The sequence below is a fragment of the Schistocerca serialis genome, chromosome 7, assembly GCF_023864345.2.
Source record: "Schistocerca serialis cubense isolate TAMUIC-IGC-003099 chromosome 7, iqSchSeri2.2, whole genome shotgun sequence".
In the NCBI taxonomy this organism is placed as follows: Eukaryota; Metazoa; Arthropoda; class Insecta; order Orthoptera; family Acrididae; genus Schistocerca; species Schistocerca serialis.
This window is the reverse complement of record NC_064644.1, coordinates 492,599,935-492,619,936: the sequence shown is the minus strand read 5'-3', so window position 1 is coordinate 492,619,936 and position 20,002 is coordinate 492,599,935. Positions and strand designations below refer to the sequence as shown.

General features: G+C 41.5%; 1 protein-coding gene across 1 annotated transcript in view; it reads right to left on the bottom strand.

Moving 5' to 3' along the window:
- The window catches only part of LOC126413174 (cholinesterase 1-like), a 187,428-nt gene that overhangs the window by 120,132 nt on the left and 47,294 nt on the right, over positions 1 to 20,002 (bottom strand). Inside the window, exon 2 of the mRNA XM_050083069.1 lies at positions 870 to 986. Within this exon, the coding sequence (XP_049939026.1) occupies positions 870 to 986 (117 nt within the window). The remainder of the gene's footprint in view (positions 1 to 869; positions 987 to 20,002) is intronic.

Here is a 20,002-nt window from a genome sequence, read left to right as displayed (position 1 = left end):
AATCTACAAGACAGCTTGCGCTACTTGTATAAAGATATTTTGCTCCTTTTTCTTTTACGCTTCGTAATTTACATGTTGCAAAGATTCTGCTACTGGGTAGGAACAGTGATCAAGTAAGACTGACCTTGGGGCTTTACTAAAATGTGGGAATGATGAAATAATGTTTATCTTACGCGCAGAAGTATTCCAAATTTGTAACGCACTGTTTGTAATGGAACTTTTGTAAACCTGTTTCCTTATTGACTGGACATGGTACTTTCCTTTTCGTGGACGATGGAGGAAATGTGCGTTTTAATGCAGCTAACGTGGGAATTTTACGCGCGCCCGTTGAGTAAACTGTGTGATTTACAAACTAGAAACATCCCTCAATTGCCACAGGAGTGCGTTGCGATAGCGTATACCACGTTGGGGCCCACGTACCGTATGCACAAGTCACATCGTTCCTGAGCGTTCAGCAGCACGTTGAACTTGGCACGGTCAACGTTAACGTCCGACAGCACGGTCCGTGTGCCGACGGCGTAAGCATGACTCATCGGCAGCGCTGCCAAACCACCTTCATTTCTTGGAGGTAGATTTCAGAACTGAAAGTCATATGTGGTAATTGCTTGTATGTGTTGCGATTATTTTTTGGCAATTAAATCTGCAGAATATTTAAGTTAAGATAAAGAAGAGTAAGTAATATGCAACGTTAGTGAGGATTTCTATAGGAAGAGAGTAGTGTGTCTCAAGAAAATTCAGCTCAAAAGCCAAAAACAAACATTTTCGATTTCAGCACTCACCACTTAGCAAATAACACCATTCACGTGCTTTGAACGAAAATGTTGTTGAACTAAACACTATGTTGTCAGAGATTCGTCCAGGACACTGACCTGCCGTGTGTAGACGTTGAGGTAGAGGCAGTCCTCCTTTCCGCCGCTCTCTTGGGCGCAGTGCGGCGCGTCTTCCAGTGCCTCCACGCTGCCATTAGACGAGTAAGGTATGGGATCCTGCAGAAATCACACAGACCATTACCGTAAACAGAAGCAACTGAATCACGAGGCGTACTGACATAAAACTGTACACTGGATTTGTTCGCATGACTCGAAGCGTAAAGAATGTATAACAGTAATAAGTTAATTGATTTAGTCGTAAACCTTGCAGCGGCCTTTTGGTTCAACAAAAGCCAAACGCAACTACGCAGTCAAGTGGAGTGGTGAAGTGAAAGCTAGTGCTTTTTTTATGTCTCGTCGACATCCAAGGGTGCAGTTTCAGCTTGTGAGTGAATTCCAACACAGAACAATTCTGGGACTCAGAAAAATGTGTTTACCGTACAGTGATATTTTGATTCTTGCAGGGCCTAATGTTACGGTGGAGACGTATGCGTGAACGTAATAGACAGAAGTGGATCGTATGTAGCGACAAGAAGGTAGCGGAGCATCATAGCATAAAATTTCAAACAATAGCATGTGTAGCGCTAATGGCCCGTGTAGCGTTATTCGTAGTGTTGATAAGACGCTGAATCACTGTGGCGTATGTACATCTGTCTGTGTCGACATTCAACGCTCCTGGCTTGACAAGTGTCTCACATACAATTGTTTCGTCTTAGGATATCTAACGAAACAGCTTCATACTATGAATTTAGGTTCAGTATGATAACTTTCTGTCAATATTTTGGTAGCTTCATACACAGTTTTCTTTAGCTATCACACACTGGACAATCGCAACATGGTATAACAGGTAACTTGAATCTACCAAATCTCATACTATCTCATTCCATAGAAAATATGTAATTGCCATTTCTTAAACAAATATGTTGGTAAAATAACCTTTGTGTTTTACTCTTTATTATCTTGTCCACATGTTTTCTTAGTTTGTATAGAAAAAATGTTGCAAAGATTTCTACATGTTTTCGAAGGAGACTTAAACTGGGGCCTGGTTAGGTTGGTCGGAAATAAGTGCATCATAAATCACTCAAAGACTATTTTTTCATACATTTATGTATCTTCCGTCGTTCCTTATTACTACCTTAATAGTGTATGAACTCCATCTCTGACACTAACAAAAAATTTCGACACAATCAATGTCTTGTTTTGAAGCTGTAGTATCAACGGTTTTTGAAGACTAAATTGTGGGAAATATCAGTTAACATGGCGAAATAACAGAAAGAGTAAAGGCACACAACCGTAAGTGGAATTGTAACAAAAACAGGAAAAACAAAGCCAAAAGCACAACACAATCATAAAAAAGTCAAGAATGAATCACATAATATCCATGACAGAATCGACACCTAACATAAATCTCGCCAAACAAGGGAACACACACACACACACACACACACACACACACACACACACACACACACACACATATATATATATATATATATATATATATATATATATATATATATATATATATATATAACGGAATATGAACACAATATAAAGGAAACGAAAGGCTCAGCACACCAAATTTTAATGGAAACATGACAACAAAATGAGCTGTTGCAGAAATGAAACGAATAATCAAAAGAAACGAAAGCAGAATACTTGAAGACCATGCAAGAAGGTACAACAGCCACTAAAATAACACAAATGTATACTGACAAAAAGTAGATAATAATAATGTAATGATGGTCGTGAAAGAACAGTGGTAAACATACAAAATCCTGGGTCTCTTGATTGATAACTACGTTACCAAGATGACCAATGATCCAACTGTAAGATACCAGAGTATCATTCAACGAACACTAAAAAATATCAAAAACACGTTCATAAAAAGAGACAAAATATTCCTCTAAGACCAGTCAATAATTTTAGAAATGCTGCACCCTATAACTTCACCGAGCATGCACACACACACACACATATACACACACACATACACACACAGACACACACACACACACACACACACACACACACACACACACACATACACACACAATACTATGTAAGATATACATCTTTGAAAACAACAAAACCTAGAAAATTTCAGGGTTAAAATAGGAGGATCAAGACATAGAAATTCCAGGCGTAGAAAGAAAGCCTTATGTCATTTGATATCACGTCAGTGTATTCTTAAAAACCAATATATGAATCAACATAATCAAAAATGGAATAAGCAAGGGAATCCACCAAACACATAAATTGAAGAAATGGCAATCATTCTCAGGACTATAACTGGTCAAAATTAATATGAGTTCAACAATAATTTTTATTGTGAAATACAGTATGAGTATGTTAAAAGGCTTACTGTTTTGTTGCCAAACATGTTTCTCTGCTTTTGTTTTCTATGCATCTCCAGCAACCTGTTTTACATATTGGTTTTCTCACTATATTTAAATATTATGTATGTTATGAAACAGTGCAAAATATGTTATTGCATTATAGTTGTTTGGCTATATGTACTTTAACAGCAAGTTTCTCAGCACATGTTACGCTAGACTTTCAACAGATTTTTGTTCCGATTACGATTTAGTATAGTCCTTTGTAATTATATGCACCACTATGGAATTATTACTTGGTTGTTCTGTACAGTTCACGATGTTCTATTCTTGACACCTGCATACACGTTTCACATCTATATTTCCTTTCCACGAAGGTATTTCTAAAACTTTTAGTTTGTTTGTGCGTATACCGTCTGTAGTATTACCAACTGCTGACTACCGTTACTCTGTAGCCTTTCGATGCATAATGCTGGGAGTACACGGTTCCTTTATTTCATTTGTTTATTGTTTATGTGTTTTAGCGGGAGGGGCGCATTGGGTAAGGTGGGGGATTTGGACGATGGAAACTTTCTTTCAGGAGTGCTAGTTCTGCAAGGTTCGCAGGAGAGCTTCTGTAAAGTTTGGAAGGTAGGAGACGAGGTACTGGCAGAAGTAAAGCCGTGAGGACGGGGCGTGCGTAGTGCTTGGGTAGCTCAGTTGGTAGAGCACTTGCCCACGAAAGGCAAAGGTCCCGAGTTCGATTCTTGTTCCGGCACATAGTTTTAATCTGCCAGGAAGTTTCATATCAGCGCACACTCAGCTGCAGGGTGAAAATCTCAATCTGGGAACTGATAATATTGGTTTTATAGTAGTCTGTGCTTTATTTTTATGTAAGTGTGGAGGAGGTGATGGTGGTGTTGGTGAGATTGTATGAGCTATAGTTTCATATAGCTTTGCTCTATTTCTCGTGGTTTTTATGTTGTCTCTCTGGCTTACATGGAGACTAAGTTATTACTTATATTAATATGGCAGTTAATTGCTTTCTTATTCATTTAAAGGCCTCTTGTAAATGGAAGTTCCCTGTATATTTAGCAGCTTTCCGTTATATTTCTTTATTATAATAATTTTACCTTGTTGCAGGATTGGTGCTTGATGGACTATCGTTTTCAGAGGCACAGGAAAGGTTGAAGGTCTATTTTCATACGTTCAGCTTCTTATACGTTATTTCTTATAATTTGTGCTTGTCGATCCCAGATATACTGATTACACACTCACTGGAATGTGTAGGATGTATCGTAATTAATACTGAATACTGACATGGGTGAAAATATACAACAAAAGCAAAATAATCGAATAAAATAAGATTCGCAAACGAGTCGTTTGTGAGATAATGGCAACTGTGTCTTTTTCACTATTAATTATTATAGACACTGTATATGTTGCTTGGATAGCGTTACTCCACGGCAGACTGTCAATGCATAGTATTGCAGTTCGTTTTTGGAGCTTCACCTGAGACTAGCTTTGCGAAAGAAGCGGCGACACATTCTGCGCAACCCACCCATTATTTTGCACAACAATGCGGGGGCGCATACAGCCCAAGCTGTGGATGCTCTGTTTGGTCGTTGGGACTGGGAAGTACTGTACCATCCACCATACTCCCCGGACGTAAGCCCTTGTGACTTTGATTTGATTCCGAAGATGAAGGAACCACTAGCAGCATTCGCTGCAGAACTGTTTCAGAGATTCGACAGGCAGTAGACCGTCCCATTCGCACCATCAACAGAACAGGCACTGCTAACGGAATACTACGCCATCCACATCACTGGCAACGAGTTCTACACAACGCTGGTGACTACTTTGAAGGACAGTAACAGGTGCAAACACGTAACTCTTTTGAAACTTTCTGGCAGATTAAAACTGTGTGCCCGACCGAGACTCGAACTCCGGACCTTTGCCTTTCGCGGGCAAGTGCTCTACCATCTGAGCAACCGAAGCACGACTCACGCCCGGTACTCACAGCTTCACTTCTGCCAGTATCTCGTCTCCTAACTTCCAAACTTTACAGAAGCTCTCCTGCGAACCTTGCAGAACTAGCGCTCCTGAAAGAAAGGAAACATCCCCCAGGCTGTGGCTAAGCCATGTCTCCGCTGTACCCTTTCTTTCAGGAGTGCTAGTTCTGCAAGGTTCGCAGGAGAGCTTCTGTAAAGTTTGGAAGGTAGGAGACGAGATACTGGCAGAAGTGAAGCTGTGAGTACCGGGCGTGCTTCGGCAGCTCAGATGGTAGAGCGCTTGCCCGCGAAATGCAAAGGTCCCGAGTTCGAGTCTCGGTCGGGCACACAGTTTTAATCTGCCAGGAAGTTTCATATCAGCGCACACTCAGCTGCAGAGTGAATATCTCATTACGTAACTCTTTTGTATCGGTTGTGAATAAATAGTTGCCCCTATTTAAGTTCCAACCCTCATAATTATTTCTTTAGTTCATTTAATAATCTGTGTGACGATCTGTGTGTGTCTGATAATTTATATACTGATTTTGATCTATCTTTCAATCGGTGGTTCTGTTCTCTGTGACTGTGTGTACTGCAGTATTCGTTATCCTTGTGGACTTTTGTGGTTCTCTTATCTTTTCCATGTTATCTTTTAACTTTATTTGAATCTGGGTCCTGTTATCGAGTTTTAGTGCAATATGGGAGTTATGTCCATTGGTTTGGTTTATTTGTAGAATTGTTTCCACCCGTCTTCCATGTTTTTGTGCGTTATGTGGGATTTCATTCAGTCTATGTGTCCTGCGTTGGAGAGCTGCTAGCTTATGGTTTTGTGGCTGATTTTGTGCCTGTTGCTGTTGGTCATCTGTAAATGTCAAACTTGTGATTGCCATTATTGCTAATTATTGTTGTGTCCAGGAAATGAACATTTTTTGGTCTTCCTTTGCCTGTAGTGGTTTGAAAGTTGTTCTATATCCTACTTATGTTTGCATGGAGCTTGTCTGTTTTAAGTTTACCAGCCAGACATGTTACATCGTCAACAGGTGTGTACCAGATGAAAATATTATAGTCTTTTTGTGGTTATTAAGCAATGATTTCGTTGTAAATGTTTTATGAACATATTCCTGATAGTGGAGAGCTCACTGGGAAACCATAATTTAAGTAATATTTCTTCTCAAAACGGAAATGATTTTGTTCTGTAATTAAATTTATACTATTGGTTATCTCTTTAATGAGTGGTCAGTTTTTTGTTTGTTAGTAAATTCTCTGAAACAGTCTGAAATCCACATGAAGTGGGATCACACATAACAAATTTAGCAATTCCACAAACATTTTCCCACCTTTCTATCCATATGGCCAACACGTACTGTACATACTGATTCCGCTTACAGAGACAGCACAACTACATGAAGAGAACCGATGCAGAGAGATGAGCAGGTTCCAAACGAGGGCCTCCAAAGCACTACTTATTCAAGACCTCCTATCGGCTGAAACATTCATTTTCACCAATGGCTCCTTATTTCAAAGTACTGAGCCTGAGGTACACTATCGTCTGTATAATTTTGACATCTGGAGTGCCTGCTTCCTACGTGCGCAAAACATCGTACGACATGAGCTACGTGCTGCAGACGTCACGTGAAACAGCGGCATTAGAAACTAGCTTGACAGTGCCTAATGCACAGCCACTGTCGAAACAGAAAGACACGCATCCCTCATTCGAAAATCATACACAGGACGAGTCACTTACAACGTGACTTCATTTATATTAAATGAAAGGAACAAAGTTTTGAAACGAGGTTTCGGCAGCTAACAGTCTACCGCACAGAGGAGTACGTAATTTTCTTGTATTGATAGGGAGACTTTGTGGAAAAGATACTTAGACGTCGATAGGACAATAAGAACGTCATCTTCCATCAACTCATGTGATTGGAACTGAGGTATTTACCCTTTTCTATTCTTATTTTTTAAAGGCTATTCAGGCCTTACGAAAGTCCAGCCGGTTTGGTTGAAATAAAAGGAAATCTGCCTGATTTAAACACTTGAGACCAAAATCAATTAGTCTCTTATTTACCATCATCGTCATTTTCTCTGGATGTCCGTGTGCACGCTACAAGTTTCTTATACATTGTGAAGTGTTATCGACTGGAAACCTTGCCTCTCCATTTCCCTACACACATTGGCGTTAGCGAGTAAAAGATCTTTCTCTGTTTTATGAGCGTCCTATTTATATCAAGACTGCAGCATGGTGTCCTATGTGAGATCGTGTAAAAGACCGCAAGGATGAATAGCAAATAAGATAATGAGTCTTTTCTAACTCGCAGAGCAGAATTTAAGGGCTTGGCTTGTTAAGCGTGTCACTCACAGAGATGTATACAGATAAGTAACTAACCATGGTCATAACTTGTTATCGTTGCAAAAACAAGGATTCACATAACCATACTCAAGGTAATGATAAGGATGACTGTCTAGGAGAAAAGTACACTGCATCAGGGACAAGAGCGCTGTGATAGATCCTTGTCAGACTTACACAAAAAGCTTAAGGGATATAATCTAGATTAGTAACAGCCAAGGATCCCATGGCTAGAGTAGCACTCTACATAGTCTATAAAATAATCTGCAACTATTTAGAGACTAAAAATTAATATCGAACGCTATATGCAACATTAGTTCTAAATACGTCCGATGGATACACCATATCACCCCTGCGAAAAGATAGTGAACACTTCATTTTGGTGTAAAAATTGTCGACAGGAATCAGTAAATTTATAAAAACGTTAACTACAATGTGAACCAGCCTACTAATTTGCCTGAGGTTTTGCTGACTACTAGAGACGTAAATGTTTATACAGCAATACTTGTATAATCTTCTAGGTATTAATACAATTAATGTTTAATGGAGAGCCTTCTGTCGAATGAAAGTACGTAATGCGGAAAAATCTTGCAGCAAAATTATGCGAGGTGTAGCGTAATATATTACACAAAGAAGTAAGCTTGTATATAACGACGAAGATTTTAGAAGAATCCGTGATAACACTTGCAAACACTACGAGCGTTTTATGGGTTTGTTTCGCAATGTAAAATGAATAGAAAAAACTGTTTTCTTTCGATCATCAATTTTATTCCCAGGGGTTTACTCGGTACAGCGTTTGAGCAATACGTCTCAACACTTTCTTTCTATCTGAGTTTCCTCCACATGTGCTGCGCTAAACGTATCTCCGTTTCCGACCAGCGTTCTTGTGGTCAAACACGCAGCTGCACATCAATCACAGATAAAGAGTGCTTTCCACGTACCAGCGATACTATCGGTACTGGGAGGCAAAGACGTGCTAACGAAAATGTTTCTCACTGCTACTTTTAGAACACTATACTATCTATTCATTATATTGTGAATGAACAATTGTGTGGAAGTTGCACCACTGATCTGATATTAGTAACGGGCAATCTCATCTTATAAAAGTCAGGTTAAATACAATCGACAGAAATTATTCGACATGGTTCGGAAGGTGTGTATTTCACATTCCACAACGGGGATCTGCTTCCGTGTCAGGCTTCTGTCGGGACATCTGAACTGCAAAGTGAGGCTCTCATGACCTACAGGCTATCGTTTGTTGTGGTCTTCAGTCCTGAGAATGGTTTGACGCAGCTCTCCATGCTACTCTATCCTGTGCAAGCTTCTTCATCTCCCAGTACCAACGGCAACCTACATCCGTCTGCATCTGTTTAGTGTATTCATCTCTTGGTCTCCCTCTACGATTTTTACCCTCCACGCTGCCCTCCAATACTAAACTGGTGACCCCTTGATGCCTCAGAACATGTCCTACCAACCGATCCCTTCTTCTAGTCAAGTTGTGCCACAAGCTCTTCTTCTCCCCAATTCTATTTAATACCTCCTCATTAGTTATGCGATCTACCCATCTAATCTTCAGCATTCTTCTGTAGCATCACATTTCGAAAGCTTCTATTGTTTCCTTGTCTAAACTATTTATCGTCCACGTTTCACTTCCATACATGGCTACACTCCATACAAAAACTTTCAGAAACGACTTCCTGACACTTAAATCTATACTCGATGTTAACAAATTTCTCTTCTTCAGAAACACTTTCCTTGCCATTGCCTGTCCACATTTTATATCCTCTCTACTTCGACCATCATCAGTTATTTTGCTCCCCAAATAGCAGAACTCCTTTACTACTTTGTCTCATTTCCTAATCTAATTCCCTCAGCATCACCCGACTTAATTCGACTACATTCCATTATCGTCGTTTTGTTTTTGTTGATGTTCATCTTATATCCTCCTTCCAAGACACTATCCATTCCGTTCAACTGCTCTTCCAAGTCCTTTGCTGTCTCTGACAGAATTACAATGTCGTCGGCGAATCTTAAAGTTTTTATTTCTTCTCCATGGATTTTAATACCTACTCCGAATTTTTCTTTTGTTTCCTTTACTGCTTGCTCAATATACAGATTGAACAACATCGGGGAGAGGCTCCAACCCTGTCTCACTCCCTTCCCAACCACTACTTCCCTTTCATGTCCCTCGACTCTTATAACTACCATCTGGTTTCTGTACAAATTGTAAATAGCTTTTCGCTCCCTGTATTTTACCACTGCCGCCTATCGTTTATCTACAACAAAAGACTGAAGGGAAATTCAGTGCCATTCTTCGAAGTATGAGACACAGAATCTATAGAAGATAGCACAAGACGATATCAAAACCAGCGGAAAATGCTCCTGTCGGAGCACAAAAAATGCAAATTTCTTCCTGCTTATTAGAAACAGTGACGAAGAAGTGAGGTATCAGCTGCCTCATTCTACCTTCCTCAGAACCTTCAAACATTTTCTCAAAAGTATTCTTGCTACACTTCCACCCCCGATACTGACTATGCAGTTTAAAAATCCACTTCACCCATTCCAAAATGTGAATTTTCCTGTCCATACATCTCGAATTTCTCGTGTGGAATGTAGATTCCTCCCTTTTATACGTTTTATTTTCAAAGACAGCGCTGAAGTATCGTTACTTGTTGTGAAAATTCTCTATTGCAGTATAGCATAGTTTATATTTCTTCCAAGTATTCCATCATCAGGTAAAAAGATCTGTCCTTACCAGCTTTATACTTTTACGCTCTTCATCACAAGACTAGAATAATAAACTCATTTTTGGCGCACTATGGAGTGCTAAGTACATGCACTAACTTTGTCACAGAATACCTCGTCACTTTCGAACTCTCTTAAGGTAACCAAATGCCTTACCACTTACGAAATCTCTCAGGTTAGCTAAAGAGCAGGGCAGAGGAGTTGTATTATAAGGTTAATACCAACCATCACTGTATATATTCGATAATATAGGTGATTTTATTACGATGGCCATCTTTCCCTGCGTAGGCGGGGGACTGAACTTTTGTTAAAAGATTTCGCTGCAACGAAAAACACCTAGTTGCTGCTCCAATTCGTGAACGAAGTCTGTGATACTGTTGCCCTCGCTTCCACCCACCTGTCTATATGTCATTGATATGATGCCAAAATGGGTAGTAACCATTGTCGAATAACTGAAGATGTGCAACGCTACTTACGTTTTGTTAGTCGGTTGCTTTGTCTTGCTGGTGGAAGTAAGCACTTACCATTTCAGGAGTTGTATTATAAGGTTAATACCAACCATCACTGTATAAATTCGATAATATGGGTGATTTTATTACGACGGCCATCTTTCCCTGTGTAGACGGGAGACTGAACTTTTGTTAAAAGATTTCGCTGCAACGAAAGTCACCTAGTTGCTGCTCCGATTCCCGAACGAAGTCTGTGATACTGTTGCCCTCACTTCCACCCATCTGTCTATATGTCACTGATATGATGCCAAAATGGGGAGTAACCATTGTCGAATAACTGAAGATGCACAACGCTACTTACGTTTTGTTAGTCAGTTGCTTTGTCTTGCTGGTGGAAGTAAGCACTTACCATTTCAGGAGTTGTATTATAAGGTTAATACCAACCATCACTGTATAAATTCGATAATATAGGTGATTTTATTACGACGGCCATCTTTCCCTGCGTAGACGGGAGACTGAACTTTTGTTAAAAGATTTCGCTGCAACGAAAGTCACCTAGTTGCTGCTCCGATTCGCGAACAAAGTCTGTGATACTGTTGCCCTCGCTTCCACCCATCTGTCTATATGTCACTGATATGATGCCAAAATGGGTAGTAACCATTGTCGAATAACTGAAGATGTACAACGCTACTTACGTTTTGTTAGTCGGTTGCTTTGTCTTGCTGGTGGAAGTAAGCACTTACCATTTCAGGAGTTGTATTATAAGGTTAATACCAACCATCACTGTATAAATTCGATAATATAGGTGATTTTATTACGACGGCCATCTTTCCCTGCGTAGACGGGAGACTGAACTTTTGTTAAAAGATTTCGCTGCAACGAAAGTCACCTAGTTGCTGCTCCGATTCGCGAACGAAGTCTGTGATACTGTTGCCCTCGCTTCCACCCATCTGTCTATATGTCACTGATATGATGCCAAAATGGGTAGTAACCATTGTCGAATAACTGAAGATGTACAACGCTACTTACGTTTTGTTAGTCGGTTGCTTTGTCTTGCTGGTGGAAGTAAGCACTTACCATTTCAGGAGTTGTATTATAAGGTTAATACCAATCATCACTGTATAAATTCGATAATATAGGTGATTTTATTACGACGGCCATCTTTCCCTGCGTAGACGGGAGACTGAACTTTTGTTAAAAGATTTCGCTGCAACGAAAGTCACCTACTTGCTGCTCCGATTCGCGAACGAAGTCTGTGATACTGTTGCCCTCGCTTCCACCCATCTGTCTATATGTCACTGATATGATGCCAAAATGGGTAGTAACCATTGTCGAATAACTGAAGATGTACAACGCTACTTACGTTTTGTTAGTCGGTTGCTTTGTCTTGCTGGTGGAAGTAAGCACTTACCATTTCAGGAGTTGTATTATAAGGTTAATACCAACCATCACTGTATAAATTCGATAATATAGGTGATTTTATTACGACGGCCATCTTTCCCTGCGTAGACGGGAGACTGAACTTTTGTTAAAAGATTTCGCTGCAACGAAAGTCACCTACTTGCTGCTCCGATTCGCGAACGAAGTCTGTGATACTGTTGCCCTCGCTTCCACCCATCTGTCTATATATCACTGATATGATGCCAAAATGGGTAGTAACCATTGTCGAATAACTGAAGATGTACAACGCTACTTACGTTTTGTTAGTCGGTTGCTTTGTCTTGCTGGTGGAAGTAAGCACTTACCATTTCAGGAGTTGTATTATAAGGTTAATACCAACCATCACTGTATAAATTCGATAATATAGGTGATTTTATTACGACGGCCATCTTTCCCTGCGTAGACGGGAGACTGAACTTTTGTTAAAAGATTTCGCTGCAACGAAAGTCACCTAGTTGCTGCTCCGATTCGTGAACGAAGTCTGTGATACTGTTGCCCTTGCTTCCACCAACCTGTCTATATGTCACTGATATGATGCCAAAATGGGTAGTAACCATTGTCGAATAACTGAAGATGCACAACGCTACTTACGTTTTGTTAGTCGGTTGCTTTGTCTTGCTGGTGGAAGCAAGGACTTACAATTTCAGTGTACTGCTCTCGAACTAATTCTGTTGAGAACCGTCGGTCTACGGGGGCAGTAGGATGTTTCACTCCCTCCTCCACCGCCACAATACCTCCACCCACATCCCCACTGCCGCCACCGGATCGCTTGCAAGCAGTTGCAACCACTGCCACTGTGTCGCACACCGCCGCCCGCACGTTAGGGCCAACAAGCCACCACTCCCTGTGCAGAACATCTGTTAACGATTCCAGGCTCACAAAAATTGTACCGTTTTTCTCAGAAGGACTGGGCACTTAGATGTCGCTGGGGGTAAATACCAAGATGTTGAACAATATGCTTCCAGTCCTCCCAATTGCAAACCGAAAGGTTCCGAGATGTATTTTCGAAGTATGCCAGAGAGGTAGACCCAGTGAACAAAAGGAAGATACCAGCCCGTAAGGACCAGAAAGATACACTATGAGAAATTAGTGCTCATATGGAGGCAAATTGATAGTCTTTTTTCTGTCGCACTATTTGGAGCGGAACAGGAAAGGAAATGACTAATAGCGGTACAGAGAACCCTCCGCCACACACCACACAATGGCTAATCAAGTACGAGAACAGATGAAGGCATAAATTTACCTTAACAATTAATATGTCGGTCCATCCATTAATAGGCACAGAAAACTCATAAAAGAATGTTGTCTCTTATGTACCGACAAAACAAAGGACACAACTTGTGGTACTGATTGTTTCCGGGGAAAATTTTTGTATTAGCCCCTTATTTTCCCACTACAGTCACTTCGGAAGTCGTATGTTAGAGACTGTAATATGTTTGTCCACAACACGCAGAATAAGCGCTATAGAAATCACCTCTCAAATCTCGTTTCATGAGAGTATCGCTTACCTGCCACATTCTCACGATCTTTCAGTCTTCGATATATGACATTTGAAACCACCTGATTTCGACGAGTAATAGAGGTCCCCCGCCAGGTCACAGACTCTTGCTAATTCTTCGAAATACCATCACTTTCCGAGAGCACTGTTTCATTAGCTGGAAGATTATCTACTCCTCTATCCATCAGTGACCAGAGAGCCATCACAACGAGAAAAATAACACACTAAATCACAACCATGTAGAGAATAGGTGAAAATCACAACCATGTAGAGTGTAGGTGGACTGCAAAAAGAAGTTCTGAAGCATAACATCTACAATTTATCGATGTGGATTGTATGTCTATAAATGTCCTCCTGCTCGTATCCTAATCCTATCGTATACACATGTAGCATACCTCCATTGTACGATTCTAACAGTGTCACAAAGCTTCAAATACACCGTCAATTGAATCATTTACATAGCAGCAACAGCTTCACACCTCCACGCATAATTCACTGCTACTACAAGAGTAGGGGGAGATTCGCCACTTAATCACGGCACTGCTCATTTTTTTACCTCCATGTGCTGTTCTACATCTACATCTGCATTTATACTCCGCAAGCCACCCAACGGTGTGTGGCGGAGGGCACTTTACATGCCACTGTCATTAGCTCCCTTTCCTGTTCCAGTCGCGTATGGTCCGCGAGAAGAACGACTGCCGGAAAGCCTCAGTGCGCACTCGAATCTCTCTAATTTTACATTCGTGATCTCCTCGGGAGGTATAAGTAGGCGGAAGCAATATATTCGATACCTCATCCAGAAACGCACCCTCTTGAAACCTGGACAGTAAGCTACACCGCGATGCAGAGCGCCTCTCTTGCAGAGTCTGCCACTTGAGTTTGCTAAACATCTCCGTAACGCTATCTCGCTTACCAATCAACCCTGTGACGAATCGTGCCGCTCTTCTTTGGATCTTCTCTATCTCCTCTCTCAGCCCGACCTGACGCGGATCCCACACTGATAGCAATACTCAAGTATAGGTCGAACGAGTGTTTTGTAAGTCACCTCCTTGGACTACATTTTCTAAGAACTCTCCCAATGAATCTCAACCTGGCACCCGCCTTACCAACAATTAATTTTATATGATCATTCCACTTCAAATCGTTCCGTACGCATACTCCCAGATATTTTACAGAAGTAACTGCTCCCAGTGTTTGTTCCGCTATCATATAACCATACAATAAAGGATCCTTCTTTCTATGTATTTGCAGTGCATTGCATTTGTCTATGTTAAGGGTCAGTTAGCACTCCCTGCACCAAGTGCCTATGCGCTGCAGTTCTTCCTGCATTTCGCTGCAATTTTCTAGTTCTGCAACTTCTCTGTATACTACAGCAGCATCAGCGAAAAGCTGCACGGAACTTCCACCACTATCTACTAGGTCATTTATACGTATTGTGAAAAGCAATGGTCCCATAACACTCCCCTGTGGCTCGCCAGTGGTTACTTTAACGTCTGTAGACTTCTCTCCATTGAGAATAACATGCTGTATTCTGTTTGCTAAAAACTCTTCAATCCAGCCACACAGCTGGTCTATTACTCCGTAGGCTCTTGCTTTGTTTGTCAGGCGACAGTGCGGAACTGTATCGAACACCTTCTGGAAGTGAAGGAAAATGGCATCTACCTGGGAGTCTGTATCTAATATTTTCTGGGTCTCATGAACAAATAAAGCGAGTTGCGTCTCACACGATCGCTGTTTCTGGAATCAATGTTGATTCCTACAGAGTAGATTCTGGGTTTCCAGAAATGACATGATACGCGAGCAAAAAAGATGTTCTAAAACCCTACAACAAATCGATTCTCCCGTAGCACTCTCCATACAGTGACGTGGTCAACGTTACCTTGTACAGCAGCAACTTCTCTGACGCTGACATTAGGTTCAAAAATGGCTCTGAGCACTATGGGACTTAACATCTATCGTCATCAGTCCCCTAGAACTTAGAACTACTTAAAACTAACTAACCTAAGGACATCACACACATCCATGCCCGAGGCAGGATTCGAACCTGCGACCGTAGCAGTCGCGCGGTTCCGGACTGCGCGCCTAGAACCGGCTGACATTAGGGTTATCGTCAACTGCACGAAGAATTGCCTCGTCCATTGGAGGTATCCTCGTCTTTCTAGGTCTTCCCCAGACGCGAGTCATAGGCTGGAATGTTCCGTGCTCCCTAAGACGCCGATCAATTGCTTCGAACGTCTTCCTATCGGGACACCTTCGTTCTGGGAATCTTTCTCGATACAAACGTACAGTGCCACGGCTATTGCCTCGTGCTAATCCATACATCAAATGGGCATCTGCCAACTCCGCATTTGTAAACATTGTGTTGTGGTGTAACAAGCTAGCTACGCCACACTGAGAAGGGAGCCGACAGGCACGCGTACACACACGCCGACTGGCGTCAAGTCTGGAACAGGATAAGTATTGAATTCTAATAAGAAAAGTATGCAGCTCCTCGAATACTTAACTTTATTCTATCCTTGTGGTACATCGCTCTTGATAATACAAATAAGACTATCTTCAGATACGGTTAATGGCGCCTTGCTAGGTCGTTGCCATGGACTTAGCTGAAGGCTATTCTAACTGTCTCTCGGCAAATGAGAGAAAGGCTTCGTCAGTGTAGTCGCTAGCAAAGTCGTCGTACAACTGGGGCGAGACCTGCCTTGTGGTGGCGCTCGGTCTGCGATCACACAGTGGCGACACGCGGGTCCGACATGTACTAAATGGGACCGCGGCCGATTTAAGCTACCACCTAGCAAGTGTGGTGTCTGGCGGTGACACCACACATTACACTGACTGCAAAACCACGTTCGTGATGAACACTAACCTGTTGATGCTACGTACTGATGTGCTTGCTGCTAGTACTGTAGAGCAACGAGTCGCATGTCAGCACAAGCACCGAAGTCAACATTACCTTCCTTCGATTGGGCAAACTGGCGGTGAATCGAGGAAGTACAGTACATACTGACGAAACTAAAATGAGCTCTAACATGGAAATTAAGCGTTTTCGGACACATGTCCACATAACATCTTTTCTTTATTTGTGTGTGAGGAATGTTTCCTGAAAGTTTGGCCGTACCTTTTCGTAACACCCTGTATACTTCGATACATATCGTAATCACAACCGCTACGTTTCCGGGAAAAATTCCAGAGATTTTTTTTCCATCACGCATTCAAATGGAATATGCCAAAATATACGATCCTAGCAGCATCCATATGATGCTTCTGCTTCACAGATCAGCCACGTAACATGAACAGATCTGGCTCACAAGACTGATAGACAGAGACTACGCAGCGTGGAGCTGTCTTATAGACGTTACTGATCACCAGTATGTATCTATTAATCACAAACGGGTCTACGTGTATCACTATTGATACAGCAACTGACGATGACCTCAAAGTTATAGTGAAATCTGAGAATATGTAGTGAGGTAAGAAGATGGAGGTATCTATGCAGCATACTGACATATTTGTCGAGGAGCAGTTGATGGCTGTCTCGGCACTCCCTTCTTTATCAAAGTAGCAGTATTATTGCATCAATATTCATTGTGCTTGGTGTTGCTACGTTAAAATTAACAGCTCGAGAGTCATCACAGGACGTATTTCCAAACCACCAAAGTGCCGTGAACACGCATGGTCTGCAGGAAGTGCTATTTGCTGCAATGGAGCGAGAATAGATCTGTGGTATTGTTTTGCTTAAGATAGTGGGAGCACTGAGATGGGGATGTGCCGTTAGTGATTTCAGTCACTCAATTAGGATCAATGAAAATTAACTGCAAGATGGTATATCTACTCCAACAGATTTCGCATGCAATAATTGTGGAATTCAAAGCATGCAAACACAGTTATTTGTGAAATACTGTCGCACAGTTTCCAAACGTCACTCAGTGCTATTTAAATACAGTAATGTTGTGCATGATGCTCCCTCCAACATTAACAAATGTGCTATTAAAAATACAGTCTTCTGTGGCGCATATGCGTCCCCATGTGATTTTGAAAAGTAGTTTTCTTAGGAAGTAATCCAGCAGGGCGATGGAATGCGATGTGTGTAATTTAATCTCCAAACCCCCATCAGAGTTATTTAAGGACAGTGACACTGTATGTGGTACTCCCTCGCGTCATTAACAAATGTTCCATTAAAACTGGAGTGTTGCATGTCATATACATGCCTACAGACTCCAATATTATTTGGAAATGTAATCTGCCTGAAGAAAAAATGCCCAGTAATCCTATGGTGCATTGGAATCAGATGCATGTAACATTGGTCCCAAACAGCTGTCAGAGCTGTGTAAATACAGTGACGCTGTGGAGGTTACTCCCATCTATAATTAACAAATGTTCCACTGAAACTACACCTGCCGCACCAAATACATCCCATACGGATTTTTGAAATGTAATTCCGTATCGCTAGCATTTAGACAGGATCACACTCAATCAGTCCATTTCCGTAGCTATAAATCAGAGCTTAAAAACCAGTTCCTTTTTAGCGGAGGAAGATATGTTTCTCCCAAACATTATGTAGCCACACATATCCCTTCTGATTATCTGAATCCATAAACTAGTAATCGTTCGTAGAAGACCACTGCAATAATACGGGTGATGGTCCATTTCAGCATCATCTGTTCTGCTTTAGATGATTTTTTTTTTATATTCCCACTACATCCATACCAGTTTCTCCTTCTGACAGTGGAATATGCTACAATGTCTCTACAGTGTGTAGACTCCCCCTATTAAAGTAATGATACATGACATCATCCTTCAATCCAGCACCATCAATCACCAATTCCGGTTACATCTACTGTGTAAGGCTTTATACTAAAGTAATATTATGCATGGTCATAGGCAGCACTCATATTTTCTTTTTCTCCCTGCAATAAATCCCAATACAGAATGTAATCGCTACTAGCTTAGTGGTGTGTACACGTCGAAAAGCACTTGTTATAGGATCAGATGGAATTCTACAGCACAGATGTTAACAATAGTACCCTGAAGAGGTACGAAATGATTTTGTGAACACTTAGCGCAAATGCGCTATTTTTCTACATGTACGTGTATTGTCTTCACTTTGGGGCCTCCATGGTAAACGGTACGTTCAGGACAGAATCGTGGTAGAGCTCATAAGTGGATTCACCACGTGTTATGTTTGGGATGGGGTTCGAAGATGAACCTACAGACAATGTGTTTGGGATGATGGTTCAAATGGCTCTGAGCACTATGGGACTTAACATCTACGGTCATCAGTCCCCTAGAACTTAGAACTACTTAAACCTAACTAACCTACGGACATCACACAGATCCATGCCCGAGGCAGGATTCGAACCTGCGACCGTAGCGGTCACGCGGTTCCAGACTGAAGCGCCTAGAACCGCACGGCCACACCGGCCGGCTTGGGATGATGTCTGAATGTGGATTCACCAATGGTAGGTCCGGAGTAGGTTTAGGGAGCCTTTCCATGTGAAACTGAAATACATACATGCAGAAAGATAGCGCAGTTGCGCTAGGTTTAGTCAACTGTACTACATTTACAAGCAAATTTTGAATATGTGGCCAGTAGTGATTTCATGATGGCACGACCCGAAGTGTCAGCGTCTTCGATCTTTAGTGTTGGATGTATATAAAGTGAGCTCTGAAAGCTTGTCGCTCTGTAACATAGTGGATGTCTGAGGGTGTTGGGGATATATGACGGTGGGTCGAACTGTTTATCTAGCACAACACTTGTAACCTGTGCTGAATGGAGATACAATCACATTCATCTCTTGAATCAGTATCGTTAAGCGGTTGAAGGTGTTACGTTTGGGAGACTAGGTTAGCTCACCCTAAATACAGAATATACTGTGTGAGACTGGCGTCTTTCGAAGATTGGTCATTAGCAATTAAGCAACGTCCTGAGAAACTAAGCTGGATTCTTTGGTTGTTGGTGATGCAGAAGAAGCCACGTATTTCCGTTGTGGCTGGAGGGTTGAAATATTGGGATGAAACGAATATCCCATGGCTTGAACATGTTGTGTGGTTTCCTAAGCGCTTGTTTGTGCTTCTTGTGAGGGGTAAGGGTTTTGTGAATAATATCTGTCAGAAGAGAGACGCAAAAAATTACAGTACAAGTTGCAGCTGATGTTAAACTCCGTTAAATCTCCTGAAAGCACCAACTGGACACTATGTGATTATGAGAATTTCTGACAATGCTCACCTGTGTAAAATCTGCTTCGAAGAAGACGTGAAAGTAGTATTCTTTCCGTGCAGACATATGGCTGCTCGTGTTAAATGTGGAGCTACCCTTACTTGATGTGATGTGTGTCAGAGACCTGTATTATC